General features: G+C 38.7%; 1 protein-coding gene across 1 annotated transcript; it reads right to left on the reverse strand.

Annotated features, from left to right (window-relative positions):
- Positions 1–17,042: 17,042 nt before the first annotated feature.
- LOC142196864 (uncharacterized) lies at positions 17,043–21,609 on the reverse strand. Its single transcript, XM_075266843.1, has 7 exons — positions 21,293–21,609; positions 20,959–21,139; positions 20,107–20,213; positions 19,697–19,843; positions 19,364–19,444; positions 17,982–18,194; positions 17,043–17,238 (listed from the first exon to the last, which is right to left on the reverse strand). The coding sequence occupies exons 1-7, from the start codon at positions 21,515–21,517 to the stop codon at positions 17,119–17,121; spliced, it is 1,074 nt and encodes a 357-aa protein (XP_075122944.1). The 5' UTR covers positions 21,518–21,609; the 3' UTR covers positions 17,043–17,118.
- Between the last annotated feature and the right edge of the window lie 1,919 nt (positions 21,610–23,528).

A 23,528-nucleotide genomic window follows, 5' to 3' on the forward strand; every position in this document is an offset into this window, starting at 1 on the left:
CATTGTTAACACAGCGTTTCCATAACCACAGACCTGGGAGATAGGACAAGTGACATCACTCACTGCTCTGCCTGCAGGACAATCTGTTCATCTAATTGCAGTTTGCTGATAAAGTCGAGTCTATTATCTCTCTATATAAACACGCAAATAAAACTGAGTCCATTCTATACAAGCATGTGCATATTATCTGATCTGCGTAAGTATTATGATACTTCATAGAGTCCCGTTCAGCAAGGTGGGGGGGGAATACAGGAAGTGAGAAGAAGAGACAACAGGCAAATTGCTGAAATAGGGAGATGGGAAACCCCTTTAAGGTTGCAATGCCAATTAGTTGGCTTCAAGACACAGAACCAACCAGAGAGCTGCCTCATCATCCAATCACAAGCTGAGTTGGGGTCTTCTAGCCTAGCATTGAGTCTTATCTCCTGCCTGTGATTCCACTTGTATTCTGGCTCTATGTTCTCAGAACCTGCTCTCACTACCTTGCCATGTTTATTGATCTCCTGTCTCTCTGACCTCGGCTCGCTCTCCTGGATGACCCTCCTGTTTCTGATTTGTCTCTGTCTGTGACCTCCAGGACTTGACCCTGGTCTGGACTTCTGATTTTACTCTGATTTCGTTCTGGCTATTACCATCTGGTTTGGACCCTGGCTTGCGTATCATTCTCTCTGCTCATTATAAGGTTTATGGTCCTTAGCCAGTGAGTCTGGCATCTTGTCCTACAGTTACAACCTGGAACCTGAAGCAGCCAGTCTTTCTTCCTTGGGCAGGCTCTGGTGAGAATCTATTCTATTGACACATGTCAGTCCTTACCGCAGTTTTAGAATTGTGTTGACACGTACCAGTCTACTGCATGTCGCAGTTTTAGAATTCTATTGGTACATGTCAGTCTAAACTGCAGTTTTAGAATTCTATTGAATCATGGACAAATATCCCAATATTGCCATTATTGTAATTACTGCCATATTCTTCTGCCTTCTCGCACTCTCTGACTCTCGAAGGGGCCCATTATGTAACGTTCCAGTAGTCCGTTCATGTTAGTAAATCATGGGAGTGCTGACACCAATGTAAGTGGTCTAAGGTTAGAGCTGAGAGATTGCGCCCTCGTCTGCCCGCTGACATTATCACTTCAGTATCTTATTTACTGCCAAACATTATTATATTAGAAATAATGAAGACTAACGATAAATCAGAGTGTGGACAGTGACCTAGTGTGATCAGAGAGAGCGTGGAGTAATGGAGTGAATGATTAGCACTATTGTGTCACAACAGGTGTGAGGAGGAGAAGTGATCGACAAGAGCAGCGAGGAGCAGAAGTACCGGATCACAATTATTTCATGCACTCGTTCTCTGACATTTATTGTTACTTTGACCTCTGGTGTCTGAATGTCAGCGCTATTTTCTTCTTTGTCTTCGGTTACAGAGATTTATGTAAATAGATTCACAAACATGTTATATACAACTGACAGGACCGCACCGAAACACCCGCTATACTACATACAAGACCATACTACATAATACCAGCAATCTGCAAGAATATAGCTACTATAATACTACCTCCTATGTACAAGAATATAACTACTATAATACTGCTCCTATGTACAAGAATATAACTACTATAATACTACCTATGTACAAGAATATAACTACTATAATACTGCTCCTATGTACAAGAATATAACTACTATAATACTACTCCTATGTACAAGAATATAACTACTATAATACTACCTCCTATGTACAAGAATATAACTACTATAATACTGCTCCTATGTACAAGAATATAACTACTATAATACTACTCCTATGTACAAGAATATAACTACTATAATACTACCTCCTATGTACAAGAATATAACTACTATAATACTACTCCTATGTACAAGAATATAACTACTATAATACTACTCCTATGTACAAGAATATAACTACTATAATACTGCACCCTATGTACAAGAATATAACTACTATAATACTACCTCCTATGTACAAGAATATAACTACTATAATACTACTCCTATGTACAAGAATATAACTACTATAATACTGCTCCTATGTACAAGAATATAACTACTATAATACTGCTGCTATGTACAAGAATATAACTACTATAATACTACCTCCTATGTACAAGAATATAACTACTATAATACTACTCCTATGTACAAGAATATAACTACTATAATACTACTCCTATGTATAAGAATATAACTACTATAATACTACCTCCTATGTACAAGAATATAAATACTATAATACTACTCCTATGTACAAGAATATAACTACTATAATACTGCTCCTATGTATAAGAATATAACTACTATAATACTACTCCTATGTACAAGAATATAACTACTATAATACTACCTCCTATGTACAAAAATATAACTACTATAATACTACTCCTATGTACAAGAATATAACTACTATAATACTGCTCCTACGTACAAGAATATAACTACTATAATACTACCTCCTATGTACAAGAATATAACTACTATAATACTGCTCCTACGTACAAGAATATAACTACTATAATACTGCTCCTACGTACAAGAATATAACTACTATAATACTACACCTATATACAAGAATATAACTACTATAATACTGCTCCTATGTACAAGAATATAACTACTATAATACTGCTGCTATGTACAAGAATATAACTACTATAATACTACCTGCTATGTACAAGAATATAACTACTATAATACTACTCCTATGTACAAGAATATAACAACTATAATACTACTCCTATGTACAAGAATATAACAACTATAATACTACTCCTATGTACAAGAATATAACTACTATAATACTGCTCCTATTTACAAGAATATAACTACTATAATACTACCCCCTATGTACAAGAATATAACTACTATAATAATACTCCTATGTATAAGAATATAACTACTATAATACTACTCCTATGTACAAGAATATAACTACTATAATACTACTCCTATGTACAAGAATATAACTACTATAATACTGCTCCTATGTACAAGAATATAACTACTATAATACTACCTCCTATGTACAAGAATATAACTACTATAATACTGCTCCTATGTACAAGAATATAACTACTATAATACTACCTCCTATGTACAAGAATATAACTACTATAATACTACTCCTATGTACAAGAATATAACTACTATAATACTACTCCTATGTACAAGAATATAACTACTATAATACTACCTCCTATATACAAGAATATAACTACTATAATACTACTCCTATGTACAAGAATATAACTACTATAATACTACCTCCTATATACAAGAATATAACTACTATAATACTACCTCCTATGTACAAGAATATAACTACTATAATACTACTCCTATGTACAAGAATATAACTACTATAATACTGCACCCTATGTACAAGAATATAACTACTATAATACTGCTGCTATGTACAAGAATATAACTACTATAATACTACCTCCTATGTACAAGAATATAACTACTATAATACTACTCCTATGTACAAGAATATAACTACTATAATACTGCTCCTATGTACAAGAATATAACTACTATAATACTGCTGCTATGTACAAGAATATAACTACTATAATACTACCTCCTATGTACAAGAATATAACTACTATAATACTACCTCCTATGTACAAGAATATAACTACTATAATACTGCTGCTATGTACAAGAATATAACTACTATAATACTGCTCCTATGTATAAGAATATAACTACTATAATACTACTCCTATGTACAAGAATATAACTACTATAATACTACTCCTATGTACAAGAATATAACTACTATAATACTACCTCCTATGTACAAGAATATAACTACTATAATACTGCTCCTACGTACAAGAATATAACTACTATAATACTACCTCCTATGTACAAGAATATAACTACTATAATACTGCTCCTACGTACAAGAATATAACTACTATAATACTGCTCCTACGTACAAGAATATAACTACTATAATACTGCTCCTACGTACAAGAATATAACTACTATAATACTGCTCCTACGTACAAGAATATAACTACTATAATACTACACCTATATACAAGAATATAACTACTATAATACTGCTCCTATGTACAAGAATATAACTACTATAATACTGCTGCTATGTACAAGAATATAACTACTATAATACTACCTGCTATGTACAAGAATATAACTACTATAATACTACTCCTACGTACAAGAATATAACTACTATAATACTACTCCTATGTACAAGAATATAACAACTATAATACTGCTCCTATGTACAAGAATATAACTACTATAATACTGCTCCTATTTACAAGAATATAACTACTATAATACTACTCCTATGTACAAGAATATAACTACTATAATACTACCTCCTATGTACAAGAATATAACTACTATAATACTACTCCTATGTACAAGAATATAACAACTATAATACTACTCCTATGTACAAGAATATAACTACTATAATACTACCTCCTATGTACAAGAATATAACTACTATAATACTACTCCTATGTACAAGAATATAACTACTATAATACTGCTCCTATGTATAAGAATATAACTACTATAATACTACTCCTATGTACAAGAATATAACTACTATAATACTACCTCCTATGTACAAGAATATAACTACTATAATACTACTCCTATGTACAAGAATATAACTACTATAATACTGCTCCTACGTACAAGAATATAACTACTATAATACTACCTCCTATGTACAAGAATATAACTACTATAATACTGCTCCTACGTACAAGAATATAACTACTATAATACTGCTCCTACGTACAAGAATATAACTACTATAATACTGCTCCTACGTACAAAAATATAACTACTATAATACTGCTCCTACGTACAAGAATATAACTACTATAATACTACACCTATATACAAGAATATAACTACTATAATACTGCTCCTATGTACAAGAATATAACTACTATAATACTGCTGCTATGTACAAGAATATAACTACTATAATACTACCTGCTATGTACAAGAATATAACTACTATAATACTACTCCTATGTACAAGAATATAACAACTATAATACTACTCCTATGTACAAGAATATAACTACTATAATACTGCTCCTATGTACAAGAATATAACTACTATAATACTGCTCCTATGTACAAGAATATAACTACTATAATACTACCCCCTATGTACAAGAATATAACTACTATAATACTACTCCTATGTATAAGAATATAACTACTATAATACTACTCCTATGTACAAGAATATAACTACTATAATACTACTCCTATGTACAAGAATATAACTACTATAATACTGCTCCTATGTACAAGAATATAACTACTATAATACTACCCCCTATGTACAAGAATATAACTACTATAATACTGCTCCTATGTACAAGAATATAACTACTATAATACTACCTCCTATGTACAAGAATATAACTACTATAATACTACTCCTATGTACAAGAATATAACTACTATAATACTACTCCTATGTACAAGAATATAACTACTATAATACTACCTCCTATATACAAGAATATAACTACTATAATACTACTCCTATGTACAAGAATATAACTACTATAATACTACCTCCTATATACAAGAATATAACTACTATAATACTACCTCCTATGTACAAGAATATAACTACTATAATACTACTCCTATGTACAAGAATATAACTACTATAATACTGCACCCTATGTACAAGAATATAACTACTATAATACTACCTCCTATGTACAAGAATATAACTACTATAATACTACTCCTATGTACAAGAATATAACTACTATAATACTGCTCCTATGTACAAGAATATAACTACTATAATACTGCTGCTATGTACAAGAATATAACTACTATAATACTACCTCCTATGTACAAGAATATAACTACTATAATACTACTCCTATGTACAAGAATATAACTACTATAATACTACTCCTATGTACAAGAATATAACTACTATAATACTACCTCCTATGTACAAGAATATAACTACTATAATACTACTCCTATGTACAAGAATATAACTACTATAATACTGCTCCTATGTATAAGAATATAACTACTATAATACTACTCCTATGTACAAGAATATAACTACTATAATACTACCTCCTATGTACAAGAATATAACTACTATAATACTACTCCTATGTACAAGAATATAACTACTATAATACTGCTCCTACGTACAAGAATATAACTACTATAATACTACCTCCTATGTACAAGAATATAACTACTATAATACTGCTCCTACGTACAAGAATATAACTACTATAATACTGCTCCTACGTACAAGAATATAACTACTATAATACTACACCTATATACAAGAATATAACTACTATAATACTGCTGCTATGTACAAGAATATAACTACTATAATACTACCTGCTATGTACAAGAATATAACTACTATAATACTACTCCTATGTACAAGAATATAACAACTATAATACTACTCCTATGTACAAGAATATAACAACTATAATACTACTCCTATGTACAAGAATATAACTACTATAATACTGCTCCTATTTACAAGAATATAACTACTATAATACTACTCCTATGTACAAGAATATAACTACTATAATACTACCTCCTATGTACAAGAATATAACTACTATAATACTACTCCTATGTACAAGAATATAACTACTATAATACTGCTCCTACGTACAAGAATATAACTACTATAATACTACCTCCTATGTACAAGAATATAACTACTATAATACTGCTCCTACGTACAAGAATATAACTACTATAATACTACCTCCTATGTACAAGAATATAACTACTATAATACTACTCCTATGTACAAGAATATAACTACTATAATACTACCTCCTATGTACAAGAATATAACTACTATAATACTACCTCCTATGTACAAGAATATAACTACTATAATACTACTCCTATGTACAAGAATATAACTACTATAATACTGCTCCTATGTATAAGAATATAACTACTATAATACTACTCCTATGTACAAGAATATAACTACTATAATACTACTCCTATGTACAAGAATATAACTACTATAATACTGCTCCTACGTACAAGAATATAACTACTATAATACTACCTTCTATGTACAAGAATATAACTACTATAATACTGCTCCTACGTACAAGAATATAACTACTATAATACTGCTCCTACGTACAAGAATATAACTACTATAATACTGCTCCTACGTACAAGAATATAACTACTATAATACTGCTCCTACGTACAAGAATATAACTACTATAATACTACACCTATATACAAGAATATAACTACTATAATACTGCTCCTATGTACAAGAATATAACTACTATAATACTGCTGCTATGTACAAGAATATAACTACTATAATACTACCTGCTATGTACAAGAATATAACTACTATAATACTACTCCTATGTACAAGAATATAACAACTATAATACTACTCCTATGTACAAGAATATAACAACTATAATACTACTCCTATGTACAAGAATATAACTACTATAATACTGCTCCTATTTACAAGAATATAACTACTATAATACTACTCCTATGTACAAGAATATAACTACTATAATACTACCTCCTATGTACAAGAATATAACTACTATAATACTACTCCTATGTACAAGAATATAACTACTATAATACTACTCCTATGTACAAGAATATAACTACTATAATACTACCTCCTATGTACAAGAATATAACTACTATAATACTACTCCTATGTACAAGAATATAACTACTATAATACTGCTCCTATGTATAAGAATATAACTACTATAATACTACTCCTATGTACAAGAATATAACTACTATAATACTACCTCCTATGTACAAGAATATAACTACTATAATACTACTCCTATGTACAAGAATATAACTACTATAATACTGCTCCTACGTACAAGAATATAACTACTATAATACTACCTCCTATGTACAAGAATATAACTACTATAATACTGCTCCTACGTACAAGAATATAACTACTATAATACTGCTCCTACGTACAAGAATATAACTACTATAATACTGCTCCTACGTACAAGAATATAACTACTATAATACTGCTCCTACGTACAAGAATATAACTACTATAATACTACACCTATATACAAGAATATAACTACTATAATACTGCTCCTATGTACAAGAATATAACTACTATAATACTGCTGCTATGTACAAGAATATAACTACTATAATACTACCTGCTATGTACAAGAATATAACTACTATAATACTACTCCTATGTACAAGAATATAACAACTATAATACTACTCCTATGTACAAGAATATAACTACTATAATACTGCTCCTATGTACAAGAATATAACTACTATAATACTGCTCCTATGTACAAGAATATAACTACTATAATACTACCCCCTATGTACAAGAATATAACTACTATAATACTACTCCTATGTATAAGAATATAACTACTATAATACTACTCCTATGTACAAGAATATAACTACTATAATACTACTCCTATGTACAAGAATATAACTACTATAATACTGCTCCTATGTACAAGAATATAACTACTATAATACTACCCCCTATGTACAAGAATATAACTACTATAATACTGCTCCTATGTACAAGAATATAACTACTATAATACTACCTCCTATGTACAAGAATATAACTACTATAATACTACTCCTATGTACAAGAATATAACTACTATAATACTACTCCTATGTACAAGAATATAACTACTATAATACTACCTCCTATATACAAGAATATAACTACTATAATACTACTCCTATGTACAAGAATATAACTACTATAATACTACCTCCTATATACAAGAATATAACTACTATAATACTACCTCCTATGTACAAGAATATAACTACTATAATACTACTCCTATGTACAAGAATATAACTACTATAATACTGCACCCTATGTACAAGAATATAACTACTATAATACTACCTCCTATGTACAAGAATATAACTACTATAATACTACTCCTATGTACAAGAATATAACTACTATAATACTGCTCCTATGTACAAGAATATAACTACTATAATACTGCTGCTATGTACAAGAATATAACTACTATAATACTACCTCCTATGTACAAGAATATAACTACTATAATACTACTCCTATGTACAAGAATATAACTACTATAATACTACTCCTATGTACAAGAATATAACTACTATAATACTACCTCCTATGTACAAGAATATAACTACTATAATACTACTCCTATGTACAAGAATATAACTACTATAATACTGCTCCTATGTATAAGAATATAACTACTATAATACTACTCCTATGTACAAGAATATAACTACTATAATACTACCTCCTATGTACAAGAATATAACTACTATAATACTACTCCTATGTACAAGAATATAACTACTATAATACTGCTCCTACGTACAAGAATATAACTACTATAATACTACCTCCTATGTACAAGAATATAACTACTATAATACTGCTCCTACGTACAAGAATATAACTACTATAATACTGCTCCTACGTACAAGAATATAACTACTATAATACTACACCTATATACAAGAATATAACTACTATAATACTGCTGCTATGTACAAGAATATAACTACTATAATACTACCTGCTATGTACAAGAATATAACTACTATAATACTACTCCTATGTACAAGAATATAACAACTATAATACTACTCCTATGTACAAGAATATAACAACTATAATACTACTCCTATGTACAAGAATATAACTACTATAATACTGCTCCTATTTACAAGAATATAACTACTATAATACTACTCCTATGTACAAGAATATAACTACTATAATACTACCTCCTATGTACAAGAATATAACTACTATAATACTACTCCTATGTACAAGAATATAACTACTATAATACTGCTCCTACGTACAAGAATATAACTACTATAATACTACCTCCTATGTACAAGAATATAACTACTATAATACTGCTCCTACGTACAAGAATATAACTACTATAATACTACCTCCTATGTACAAGAATATAACTACTATAATACTACTCCTATGTACAAGAATATAACTACTATAATACTACCTCCTATGTACAAGAATATAACTACTATAATACTACCTCCTATGTACAAGAATATAACTACTATAATACTACTCCTATGTACAAGAATATAACTACTATAATACTGCTCCTATGTATAAGAATATAACTACTATAATACTACTCCTATGTACAAGAATATAACTACTATAATACTACTCCTATGTACAAGAATATAACTACTATAATACTGCTCCTACGTACAAGAATATAACTACTATAATACTACCTTCTATGTACAAGAATATAACTACTATAATACTGCTCCTACGTACAAGAATATAACTACTATAATACTGCTCCTACGTACAAGAATATAACTACTATAATACTGCTCCTACGTACAAGAATATAACTACTATAATACTGCTCCTACGTACAAGAATATAACTACTATAATACTACACCTATATACAAGAATATAACTACTATAATACTGCTCCTATGTACAAGAATATAACTACTATAATACTGCTGCTATGTACAAGAATATAACTACTATAATACTACCTGCTATGTACAAGAATATAACTACTATAATACTACTCCTATGTACAAGAATATAACAACTATAATACTACTCCTATGTACAAGAATATAACAACTATAATACTACTCCTATGTACAAGAATATAACTACTATAATACTGCTCCTATTTACAAGAATATAACTACTATAATACTACTCCTATGTACAAGAATATAACTACTATAATACTACCTCCTATGTACAAGAATATAACTACTATAATACTACTCCTATGTACAAGAATATAACTACTATAATACTACTCCTATGTACAAGAATATAACTACTATAATACTACCTCCTATGTACAAGAATATAACTACTATAATACTACTCCTATGTACAAGAATATAACTACTATAATACTGCTCCTATGTATAAGAATATAACTACTATAATACTACTCCTATGTACAAGAATATAACTACTATAATACTACCTCCTATGTACAAGAATATAACTACTATAATACTACTCCTATGTACAAGAATATAACTACTATAATACTGCTCCTACGTACAAGAATATAACTACTATAATACTACCTCCTATGTACAAGAATATAACTACTATAATACTGCTCCTACGTACAAGAATATAACTACTATAATACTGCTCCTACGTACAAGAATATAACTACTATAATACTGCTCCTACGTACAAGAATATAACTACTATAATACTGCTCCTACGTACAAGAATATAACTACTATAATACTACACCTATATACAAGAATATAACTACTATAATACTGCTCCTATGTACAAGAATATAACTACTATAATACTGCTGCTATGTACAAGAATATAACTACTATAATACTACCTGCTATGTACAAGAATATAACTACTATAATACTACTCCTATGTACAAGAATATAACAACTATAATACTACTCCTATGTACAAGAATATAACAACTATAATACTACTCCTATGTACAAGAATATAACTACTATAATACTGCTCCTATTTACAAGAATATAACTACTATAATACTACCCCCTATGTACAAGAATATAACTACTATAATACTACTCCTATGTATAAGAATATAACTACTATAATACTACTCCTATGTACAAGAATATAACTACTATAATACTACTCCTATGTACAAGAATATAACTACTATAATACTGCTCCTATGTACAAGAATATAACTACTATAATACTACCTCCTATGTACAAGAATATAACTACTATAATACTGCTCCTATGTACAAGAATATAACTACTATAATACTACCTCCTATGTACAAGAATATAACTACTATAATACTACTCCTATGTACAAGAATATAACTACTATAATACTACTCCTATGTACAAGAATATAACTACTATAATACTGCACCCTATGTACAAGAATATAACTACTATAATACTACCTCCTATGTACAAGAATATAACTACTATAATACTACCTCCTATGTACAAGAATATAACTACTATAATACTACTCCTATGTACAAGAATATAACTACTATAATACTGCTGCTATGTACAAGAATATAACTACTATAATACTACCTCCTATGTACAAGAATATAACTACTATAATACTACTCCTATGTACAAGAATATAACTACTATAATACTACTCCTATGTACAAGAATATAACTACTATAATACTACCTCCTATGTACAAGAATATAACTACTATAATACTACTCCTATGTACAAGAATATAACTACTATAATACTGCTCCTATGTATAAGAATATAACTACTATAATACTACTCCTATGTACAAGAATATAACTACTATAATACTACCTCCTATGTACAAGAATATAACTACTATAATACTACTCCTATGTACAAGAATATAACTACTATAATACTGCTCCTACGTACAAGAATATAACTACTATAATACTACCTCCTATGTACAAGAATATAACTACTATAATACTGCTCCTACGTACAAGAATATAACTACTATAATACTGCTCCTACGTACAAGAATATAACTACTATAATACTACACCTATATACAAGAATATAACTACTATAATACTGCTGCTATGTACAAGAATATAACTACTATAATACTACCTGCTATGTACAAGAATATAACTACTATAATACTACTCCTATGTACAAGAATATAACAACTATAATACTACTCCTATGTACAAGAATATAACAACTATAATACTACTCCTATGTACAAGAATATAACTACTATAATACTGCTCCTATTTACAAGAATATAACTACTATAATACTACTCCTATGTACAAGAATATAACTACTATAATACTACCTCCTATGTACAAGAATATAACTACTATAATACTGCTCCTATGTACAAGAATATAACTACTATAATACTGCTCCTATGTACAAGAATATAACTACTATAATACTACCTCCTATGTACAAGAATATAACTACTATAATACTACTCCTATGTACAAGAATATAACTACTATAATACTACCTCCTATATACAAGAATATAACTACTATAATACTACCTCCTATGTACAAGAATATAACTACTATAATACTACTCCTATGTACAAGAATATAACTACTATAATACTGCTCCTATGTACAAGAATATAATTACTATAATACTACTCCTATGTACAAGAATATAACTACTATAATACTACCTCCTATGTACAAGAATATAACTACTATAATACTACTCCTATGTACAAGAATATAATTACTATAATACTACTCCTATGTACAAGAATATAACTACTATAATACTACCTCCTATGTACAAGAATATAACTACTATAATACTACTCCTAGTCTGCGCCAGCGTGGAGCATATTATATTGTGTGGGAGCATGTTATACTGTGTAGAGGCCACTGTGGAGCATGTTATACTGTCTGTGGGCTACAGTACATCACATTATACTCTGTTGAGGGTCACTATAGAGCAAGTTATACTGTTTGAGGGTCACTGTGGAGCATATGATACTGTGTGAAGGTTAGGGCGAAGCATTTTATACTGTGTGGGGGTCACTGTGGAGCAGATTATACTATGTAGGGGTTATGGTGAAGCATATTAGACTGTGTGGGGTTCACTGTAAAGCATATTATACTAAGTAGGGGTTATGGTGAAGCATATTAGACTGTGTGGAGGTCACTGTGGAGCATATTATACTATGTAGGGGTTATAGTGAAGCACATTAGACTGTGTGTGTGGAGGTCACTGTGGAGCATATTATACTAAGTAGGGGTTATGGTGAAGCATATTAGACTGTGTGAGGCCCCTTCATTATTTACATCACACCCCATCTATTTAATAGCAGACATGTGATATTATAACAGAATGTAATGGCATTGCACTCACACTATATATAGCGTATATATAGTCTTTATGTCTCCGCAGTATGCCATTATTCTACCTCCTCTATGCTGGATAGGACGGTATATCATTGGGATAAACACAGCGATGCACATCCATTGAGGCTCTGGCGGCTATAGGGTAATGTAATAATAAATGGGGGGGGGGGGGATTTTTAGCCGGGTTGAGGTCTTAGAAGAAATCTCCACTGATAGGTACAGAGTAGTCACAGGATGGGATTCAGTATCGCTGGTATAGACGTCCAACTGCATTGTGTTACTGCCACCTGCTGGTGACAATGGGTATATGTTCTCCCTGAATATCCACCAGCACCAGGTGGGTCATTCCCCCTCATGACAACCCCCCTCCCCCCGTGGTCTGTGACCCCCATTATCACCAGTGTGTTTTTGTATACAGGTCTGTTACTGTTCACAGCAGAATTTGCTACAATGTATCAGTGCAGACGTGAGCTACATACACCAGCAGTGTAACTCTCTCCCCCTACCCTGATAGTTTGTTACAATGTGTCAGCGCAGCTATAATGTATCATTATGGAGAGGATTATCCTGATACAACTGTAACAGACCCTCAGCTGTGAGGTTCACATTTGTCGCAGTTTATTGTTGGCTCTCCAGTATGTATCGGGGTGTTGTTGCAGGATTTGGCCTGTGAAGTTTCCCTTTCATTCTCCGGGCTGAGGTGTGAGGAACATTAATGGGGTGTCGCGGCAGTAAAGGAGGGGCGTGTGTGACGTGGTGTACGGGACATCTTATCTGACCCCCGCCATGTTCTCAGGGGGTCAGCGGCCATCACTATAACAAGGCTCTTATTTACACTTCATCCCTGGGAACCGCTGCAATCAAAGAGGAGGAGATATATGGAGGGACCCCGGACCCCCACCATAGGGCTGGCACAGGATGAAAGTCACCAGCAGAGGACACCACAGAGCTATGACATCATCAGTCACATGTGCAGGATTGTTGCCATCACACTGACTGAGGACATGGAGTGTGAGGAGGATGGTCTGCGCTGCCCCCTGCTGGACACTACAAGAACAGCACCCAGGAGCTCTGTGATAGAGGAAGACCGCAGAACTCAGGGTGACGGGGAAGTAAAAGGGGGGCTCCTGGCATCGTGTCACCATGTATCACCTGAGCTGCTGCAGAACATCATTATATACACCTCAGATGCTGCAGAACAGCATTATATACACCTCAGCTGCTGCAGAACCTTATAGCGCACACCTCAGCTGCTGCAGAACATCATAACACACCTCAGCTGCTGCAGAACCTCATAGCACACACCTCAGCTGCTGCAGAACATCATAAACACACCTCAGCTGCTGCAGAACATCATTATATACACCTCAGCTGCTGCAGAACCTCATAATACACACCTCAGCTGCTGCAGAACATCATAATGCACACCTCAGCTGCTGCAGAACATCATAATGCACACCTCAGCTGCTGCAGAACATCATAATGCACACCTCAGCTGTTGCAGAACCTCATAATACACACCTCAGCTGCTGCAGAACCTCCTAATACACACCTCAGCTGCTGCAGAACCTCCTAATACACACCTCAGCTGCTGCAGAACATCCTAATACACACCTCAGCTGCTGCAGAACATCATAATACACACCTCAGCTGCTGCAGAACCTCATAATACACACCTCAGCTGCTGCAGAACATCATAATACACACCTCAGCTGCTTCAGAACCTCATAATACACACCTCAGCTCCTGCAGAACATCATAATACACACCTCAGCTGCTGCAGAACATCATAACACACCTCAGCTGCTGCAGAACATCATAATACACACCTCAGCTGCTGCAGAACATCATAATGCACACCTCAGCTGTTGCAGAACCTCATAATACACACCTCAGCTGCTGCAGAACCTCCTAATACACACCTCAGCTGCTGCAGAACCTCCTAATACACACCTCAGCTGCTGCAGAACATCCTAATACACACCTCAGCTGCTGCAGAACATCCTAATACACACCTCAGCTGCTGCAGAACCTCATAATACACACCTCAGCTGCTGCAGAACATCATAATACACACCTCAGCTGCTTCAGAACCTCATAATACACACCTCAGCTGCTGCAGAACCTCATAATACACACCACAGCTGCTGCAGAACCTCATAATACACACCTCAGCTGCTGCAGAACCTCATAATACACACCTCAGCTGCTGCAGAACATCATAATACACACCTCAGCTGCTGCAGAACCTCATAATACACACCACAGCTTCTGCAGAACCTCATAATACACACCTCAGCTGCTGCAGAACCTCATAATACACACCTCAGCTGCTGCAGAACATCATAATACACACCTCAGCTGCTTCAGAACCTCATAATACACACCTCAGCTGCTGCAGAACCTCATAATACACACCTCAGCTGCTGCAGAACCTCATAATACACACCTCAGCTGCTGCAGAACCTCATAATACACACCTCAGCTGCTGCAGAACCTCATAATACACACCTCAGCTGCTGCAGAACTTCATAATGCACACCTCAGCTGCTTCAGAACATCATAATGCACACCTCAGCTGCTGCAGAACATCATAATACAAACCTCAGCTGCTGCAGAACATCATAATACACACCTCAGCTGCTGCAGAACATCATAATGCACACCTCAGCTGCTGCAGAACCTCATAATACACACCTCAGAATGAAGAGCAGACATAGGCACATAGGTAACAGATCATATAAGACGCCTGCGGCCTCCATGACATGTACTGAAGTCTAATGTCACAATCTAGTCGCCATTTCTATGTTGTCTTATGCTCCAGTCACATCCAAAGCTGCGTTCACAATCTTCCTCTTTGATCTGAGTCTTTAATTCCTCTTTGTTGATTTACTGTCTGTAAAGTATTGTCTGCTGCATTGCATTCTGGGAGATGTATTGTTTGCAACCGAGAACAGGGCCTACAGAGATAAAATAGCCACAGCTCTGGGTGTGACTGGAGTAGAGGACATGATGTCACCCCGAATGACGACAAGACAAGTAACGCCAAGGATATCCACATTTATTAAATAGTATACGTCCATTCTCTCTGGATATAAACTGAGGCTGCGGCGACATCACGACGACATCAACACAGCTCTGCGATATGAAGATTGCCTCCGACTCCGCCCACTGCCACAATCTGACCACCGGGGGCAGCGTCTACGGCCTGCACCGCCTTGCTGCACAGCGAGACCTCTCCCAGAACCTGCAACGACAAACAAAGACATGTTAAACATGGCGGCGTTCCCCTTTAAGGATGGTGATTATGATATGTGATACGCGATGCGTCAGCGACAGATGAAATCGTATCCTCGGCGGATTATCCAGGAATGTTTATATTGTGATGTAGAGACCACGAGACGCCATTCGCGTCGCCCTATACTGTACAGAAGGTGGAAATCGTCCTGACAGCAACAAGAAAACACAATATAGAAGACATTGCCTTGTGCTGATCATGTCTTATGCTCCAGTCACAGCCAAAGCTGCTTTCAAATGACTTGTAACTGGTAACCTATTAGCTCTGTACAGACACATTCTAACTCCTTGGCGAGGATTCTGTAACCTTTCATTGTGAAAGAGGTGACCTGTGAAGGCGCCGAACACATAGGGGGCGCCGGGATGTGTGAGGGTAGGGCTAAGAAGCAGCAGCAGTGGAAGTGACTGGAGTATAAAGCTGGGGACCCTGGGGTTAAGCTGAAGCTTATAAGTCATCCCCTATTCATGTACATTAAATATGGCAGCTGCTCGGGAGCTGGACCGACGCCATAGTCAGCGGGTGTGGGCTGATCACAAACATTTAACCACTGAGATGTGAGCAGAGAAAAAGGGCTCCCTCTGGTGAACTCCTTCTGTATTGCACCAAAGTCACAGCGCCATACCCAGGTAGTGGAAGGTCCAAGTATTGCACCTCAGTCACATTCGTCTCAGAGGGAAGGGATCGGCTCTCACCTCTTGGGTCTTCAGATTGACGGCACGGGCGCTGCACGTTCCGCTGCCTCCAGCCAGGACCACTTGGTCAGTGCAGAACCGAGCAGTGTAGAGGAACTCCCCCTGCAGGACGGGGGCAGGAAATGGAACGTCTTGTAGGAGGTTGGAGGAGCGCAAGTCCCAGAGCTGCAGAGCGTTCCTCGCCGCCCAGGAGGCGCTCAGGATGTGCTGGTCCTGTGCAGGGACAAAGGGAGGAGTGAGTGGAGGAATCCGACGACATGGCACCCAGCTGGCTGAGAGTCCTGAAAGGCAAGTCTGCCTAGTCCTGTAGCAATACTGAGATACATCACTATATAAAGGGCAGACTGGCTGTTTGGGGCTCTAGGAAAACCAGAAGGGGCAGCAGTGAGATACATGAAAACCAGAAGGGGCAGCAGTGAGATACATGAAAACCAGAAGGGGGCGGCAGTGAGATACATGAAAACCAGAAGGGGGCGGCAGTGAGATATACATGAAAACCAGAAGGGGGCGGCAGTGAGATACATGAAAACCAGAAGGGGGTGGCAGTGAGATATACATGAAAACCAGAAGGGGGCGGCAGTGAGATACATGAAAACCAGAAAGGGGGCAGCAGTGAGATATATGAAAACCAGAAGGGGGCGGCAGTGAGATACATGAAAACCAGAAGGGGGTGGCAGTGAGATATACATGAAAACCAGAAGGGGGCGGCAGTGAGATATATGAGAACCAGAAGGGGGCAGCAGTGAGATATATGAAAACCAGAAGGGGGCGGCAGTGAGATACTTGAAAACCAGAAGGGGGCGGCAGTGAGATACATGAAAACCAGAAAGGGGGCAGCAGTGAGATATATGAAAACCAGAAGGGGGCGGCAGTGAGATACTTGAAAACCAGAAGGGGGCGGCAGTGAGATACATGAAAACCAGAAGGGGGCAGCAGTGAGATATATGAGAACCAGAAGGGGGCGGCAGTGAGATACATGAAAACCAGCAGGGGGCGGCAGTGAGATATATGAGAACCAGAAAGGGGCAGCAGTGAGATATATGAAAACCAGCAGGGGGCGGCAGTGAGATACATGAAAACCAGAAGGGAGCAGCAGTGAGATGCATGAAAACCAGAAGGGGGCAATAGTGACAAATATCAGATCCTGCAGGGGGCAGCAGTGAGATATATGAGAACCAGCAGGGGGCAGCAGTGAGATATATCAGAACCTGCAGGGGCAATATTAACATATACAAGAACCAACAGGGGGCAGCAGTGAGATAGATGAGAACCAACAGGGGGCAGCAGTGAGATAGATGAGAACTAGTAGGCGACTGCAGTGCAATATATCAAAATCCAGCAGGATTGTGAATGCAGCTCTGGATGTGACTGGAGTATCTCACCCGAATATCAATCCCTGGCCCGCAGATGTGAGGACCGTTGATCATTCTCCGCGCCTCCTTCGCCATCCTCTTGTCCCAGACCTTGGATCACAAAGAAAGCAGAGTAAGAGTCACAAAGTTGCCTTCTCACAGCTGAGAGTTTGTTACAATTGCATCCAGTCTGGACTTAGAGAAAGCCCTACATACACAGACCCCTCTCCATTCACCACGGTCGCAGTATGGGGGGTCCCCGATCCACGTGACCTGAGCCAGAGTGATCAGCAGCCATGGGCAGGTCAATGGAAGGCCCCCGTGACCTCGGTATAACATGTCACATACATACGGGGGACACACCTTTATGGAATCATCCCAGCCGCCCGTCACAAAAATATGGCGCTCCGAGGGGTGAAACCGGAGAGCGAAGATCCGGCGGGTGTGACCACTGGTCAGCGTCAGCTCATCGTCGATCAGGAAGTCCGGGGCCATCAAGAAGTTCAGGATCTGGAGCACGAAACACGGACACAACTCCCATCAGACTCCTATTCAGAAACTGCTACTGGTGACAACTAGTGGACAAAGCAGGGAATAGCAGCCACATAACACAGAGACTGCTAACACAGCTTTTCTAGACCCCTGAGTGGCAAATCCTTCCATCAATACACTTATATATCCCCTGCCGATAACATCCAGCTGGATGTCAGTCCCTGTATGAGCGTAATGGCGGCCATATTGTTTGTCACAGTCTAATATGACGGGCACGTCACCTCGTTGGTTTGACTATCGTACAGGCGGATGTGTCGGTCCCTCCCTGCCGTGCCGAACACGCTGCCGTCCATGCTGAAGTCCAGGGCGTGAATTTCATTTTCTGCCTCTAAAAAGTACAAAAAAAACGAAAACTTTATTGTTCAGACAAGCAGCGGCCATTTTGAACCTACTAGAGGGGGCCTATGATGTCCCGATAACACCTATCAATAGGATAGAAGATGACTTCATGATGGGTGGGGGTCCGACTGCTGGGACCCCCACTGTGACGACCATGGCGTCCACTTAGGTAGGCCGAGCCTGCGCCCTGTCACTCCATTCATTCTCTATGAGGGCGCTAGTGATCGCAACATGTTGTGCTGCTCTATCGGGAGGGAAGAACCCGACCCCTGTCCTAGGGATCGGTGGGGGTCCCGGAGGTCAGATGCCCACCGTTCCAGAGAATGAGGGTGCTGATGGAGCGGTAGGCGGAGGATGCACCCTGCCACTTCATCCATTGCCTATGGGGGCGCCAGAGATAACTGAACGCAACTCCTTCTACATAGGAGCACCGCATCCATGTTCGCAGGATTGGATGATCGGGACATTGGGGGACGTTTTCTCGGGGCTTAAATATTGATGACTTAGCTAATTGGAATGGCACTGGTGCTCCGTTCATCATTCACATGGCCTGTTATCAGCTCAGTCCCATTCAAGTGAGGCTGAGTTGCAATACCAAGCACTGCCACTATACAAAAACGGCGCCGCTGTGGTAAGTGGTTATGAGGCCGCAGCACTCTGTCCCTTCACCAACCAGTGTCAGACCCTTAGCATAGAGCACTTTAACCCTTACCTGACAGCAGAGGTGCCGTTACCTGTCAACGTTAAGACATTCAGCTCGGACTTGATGTCATAAAAGGAGATCAGGCCATCGGCGCCGGCGCCCACCAGGATGGTGCTGTTTTTGGGGTGGTAGCTGAGAGAGGTGATGGCTTGTCGGGTGCGATGTCCGGAGAACAGGGTCTGGCCGAGGACGCCGCGTTCCGCATTCACCGTCTGCAATGAAAGAGAATTTGTACACGACTGCTCCTGTTGTCACCGCCATATCCTATGGCGCTATAACGGGTTCGTTACAATGTATCAGTGGAGGACAGAACCATTGCACTGCATTACTGGACTGGGCAGAGGTTTGTGCTTTGCCCCTATTACCTGGATGGCACCATTGCCAAATCCGACGGCCAGCTGTTTGCCGGTGGGTGAGAATCGGAGGCTGTAGATACCGTGTGAGTCCTTGGTCAGAGGGATGCGGTATCGGACAAACAGCTCGGCCCGTCTCTCGCCCTCCTCATCATCCGAGCCTTCATCCACACTCTCCCCCGAGCTCTCCAAGGCCTTGGATCTCAGGATGGCTTCTTCTAAGCGACGTCGAGACATCGCTCCTGCCCCAACACCCTGTAAGACAGAACCAAGGAGAAGCTACTTCCTGTCAGCCATATTACCTGCCATAGGACGGATCTCTGGGTCACCTGGTCATACAGACTACAAGTCTGGAGGTATTAGGACGCTCCTGAATGTTTGGGGGGGGGCACTGAGTGGTGTTGAGGCTCTTCACTTCAGCCTCACCAATCCAAAAAGAAGTTGCAATGGTAGCAATTATTGCACAGCTATCTCTGCTCCCCTGACCTCTCTGACCCCTGACCTCTCTGACCCCTGACCTCTCTGCCCCCTGTTCTCTCTGATCCCCTGATCTCTCTGACCCCTGACCTCTCTGTTCCCCTGTTCTCTCTGACCCCTGACCTCTCTGTTCCCCTGTTCTCTCTAACCCCTGACCTCTCTGTTCCCCTGTTCTCTCTAACCCCTGACCTCTCTGCTCCCCCTGTTCTCTCTGACCCCTGACCTCTCTGCTCCCCCTGTTCTCTCTGACCCCTGACCTCTCTGCTCCCTGTTCTCTCTGCTCCCTGACCTCTCTGCTCCCCATTCTCTCTGACCCCTGACCTCTCTGTTCCCCTGTTCTCTCTGACCCCTGACCTCTCTGCTCCCCTGTTCTCTCTGACCCCTGACCTCTCTGCCCCCTGTTCTCTCTGACCCCTGACCTCTCTGCTCCCCTGATCTCTCTGACCCCTGACCTCTCTGTTCCCCTGTTCTCTCTGATCCCTGACCTCTCTGTTCCCCTGTTCTCTCTAACCCCTGACCTCTCTGTTCCCCTGTTCTCTCTAACCCCTGACCTCTCTGCTCCCCCTGTTCTCTCTGACCCCTGACCTCTCTGCTCCCCCTGTTCTCTCTGACCCCTGACCTCTCTGCTCCCTGTTCTCTCTGACCCCTGACCTCTCTGCTCCCCATTCTCTCTGACCCCTGACCTCTCTGTTCCCCTGTTCTCTCTGACCCCTGACCTCTCTGCTCCCCTGTTCTCTCTGACCCCTGACCTCTCTGCTCCCCTGTTCTCTCTGACCCCTGACCTCTCTGCTCCCCTGTTCTCTCTGACCCCTGACCTTTCTGTTCCCCTGTTCTCTCTGACCCCTGATCTCTCTGTTCCCCATTCTCTGACCCCTGACCTCTCTGCTCCACTGTTCTCTCTGACCCCTGATCTCTCTGTTCCCCATTCTCTCTGACCCCTGACCTCTCTGACCCCTGACCTTTCTGTTCCCCCTGAGCTCTCTGACCCCTGGCTTCTCTGCTCCCCTGATCTCTCTGACCCATGACCTCTCTGCTCCCCTGATCTCTCTGACCCCTGACCTCTCTGCTCCCATTCTCTCTGACCCCTCTACTCCCCAGTTCTCTCTGTTCCCGATCTCTGACCTCTGCTCCCCTGATCTCTCTGACCCCTGACCTCTCTGACCCCTGACCTCCCTGTTCTCTCTGACCCCTGACCTCTCTACTCCCCCTGTTCTCTCTGACCCCTGACCTCTCTGTTCCCCTGTTCTCTCTGACCCCTGACCTCTCTGTTCCCCTGTTCTCTCTAACCCCTGACCTCTCTGCTCCCCCTGTTCTCTCTGACCCCTGACCTCCCTGCTCCCCCTGTTCTCTCTGACCCCTGACCTCTCTGCTCCCTGTTCTCTCTGCTCCCTGACCTCTCTGCTCCCCGTTCTCTCTGACCCCTGACCTCTCTGTTCCCCTGTTCTCTCTGACCCCTGACCTCTCTGCTCCCCTGTTCTCTCTGACCCCTGACCTCTCTGCTCCCCTGATCTCTCTGACCCCTGACCTCTCTGTTCCCCTGTTCTCTCTGATCCCTGACCTCTCTGTTCCCCTGTTCTCTCTAACCCCTGACCTCTCTGTTCCCCTGTTCTCTCTAACCCCTCACCTCTCTGCTCCCCCTGTTCTCTCTGACCCCTGACCTCTCTGCTCCCCCTGTTCTCTCTGACCCCTCTGCTCCCTGTTCTCTCTGACCCCTGACCTCTCTGCTCCCCGTTCTCTCTGACCCCTGACCTCTCTGTTCCCCTGTTCTCTC

This window comes from Leptodactylus fuscus, chromosome 3, assembly GCF_031893055.1.
Source record: "Leptodactylus fuscus isolate aLepFus1 chromosome 3, aLepFus1.hap2, whole genome shotgun sequence".
NCBI lineage: Eukaryota > Metazoa > Chordata > Amphibia > Anura > Leptodactylidae > Leptodactylus > Leptodactylus fuscus.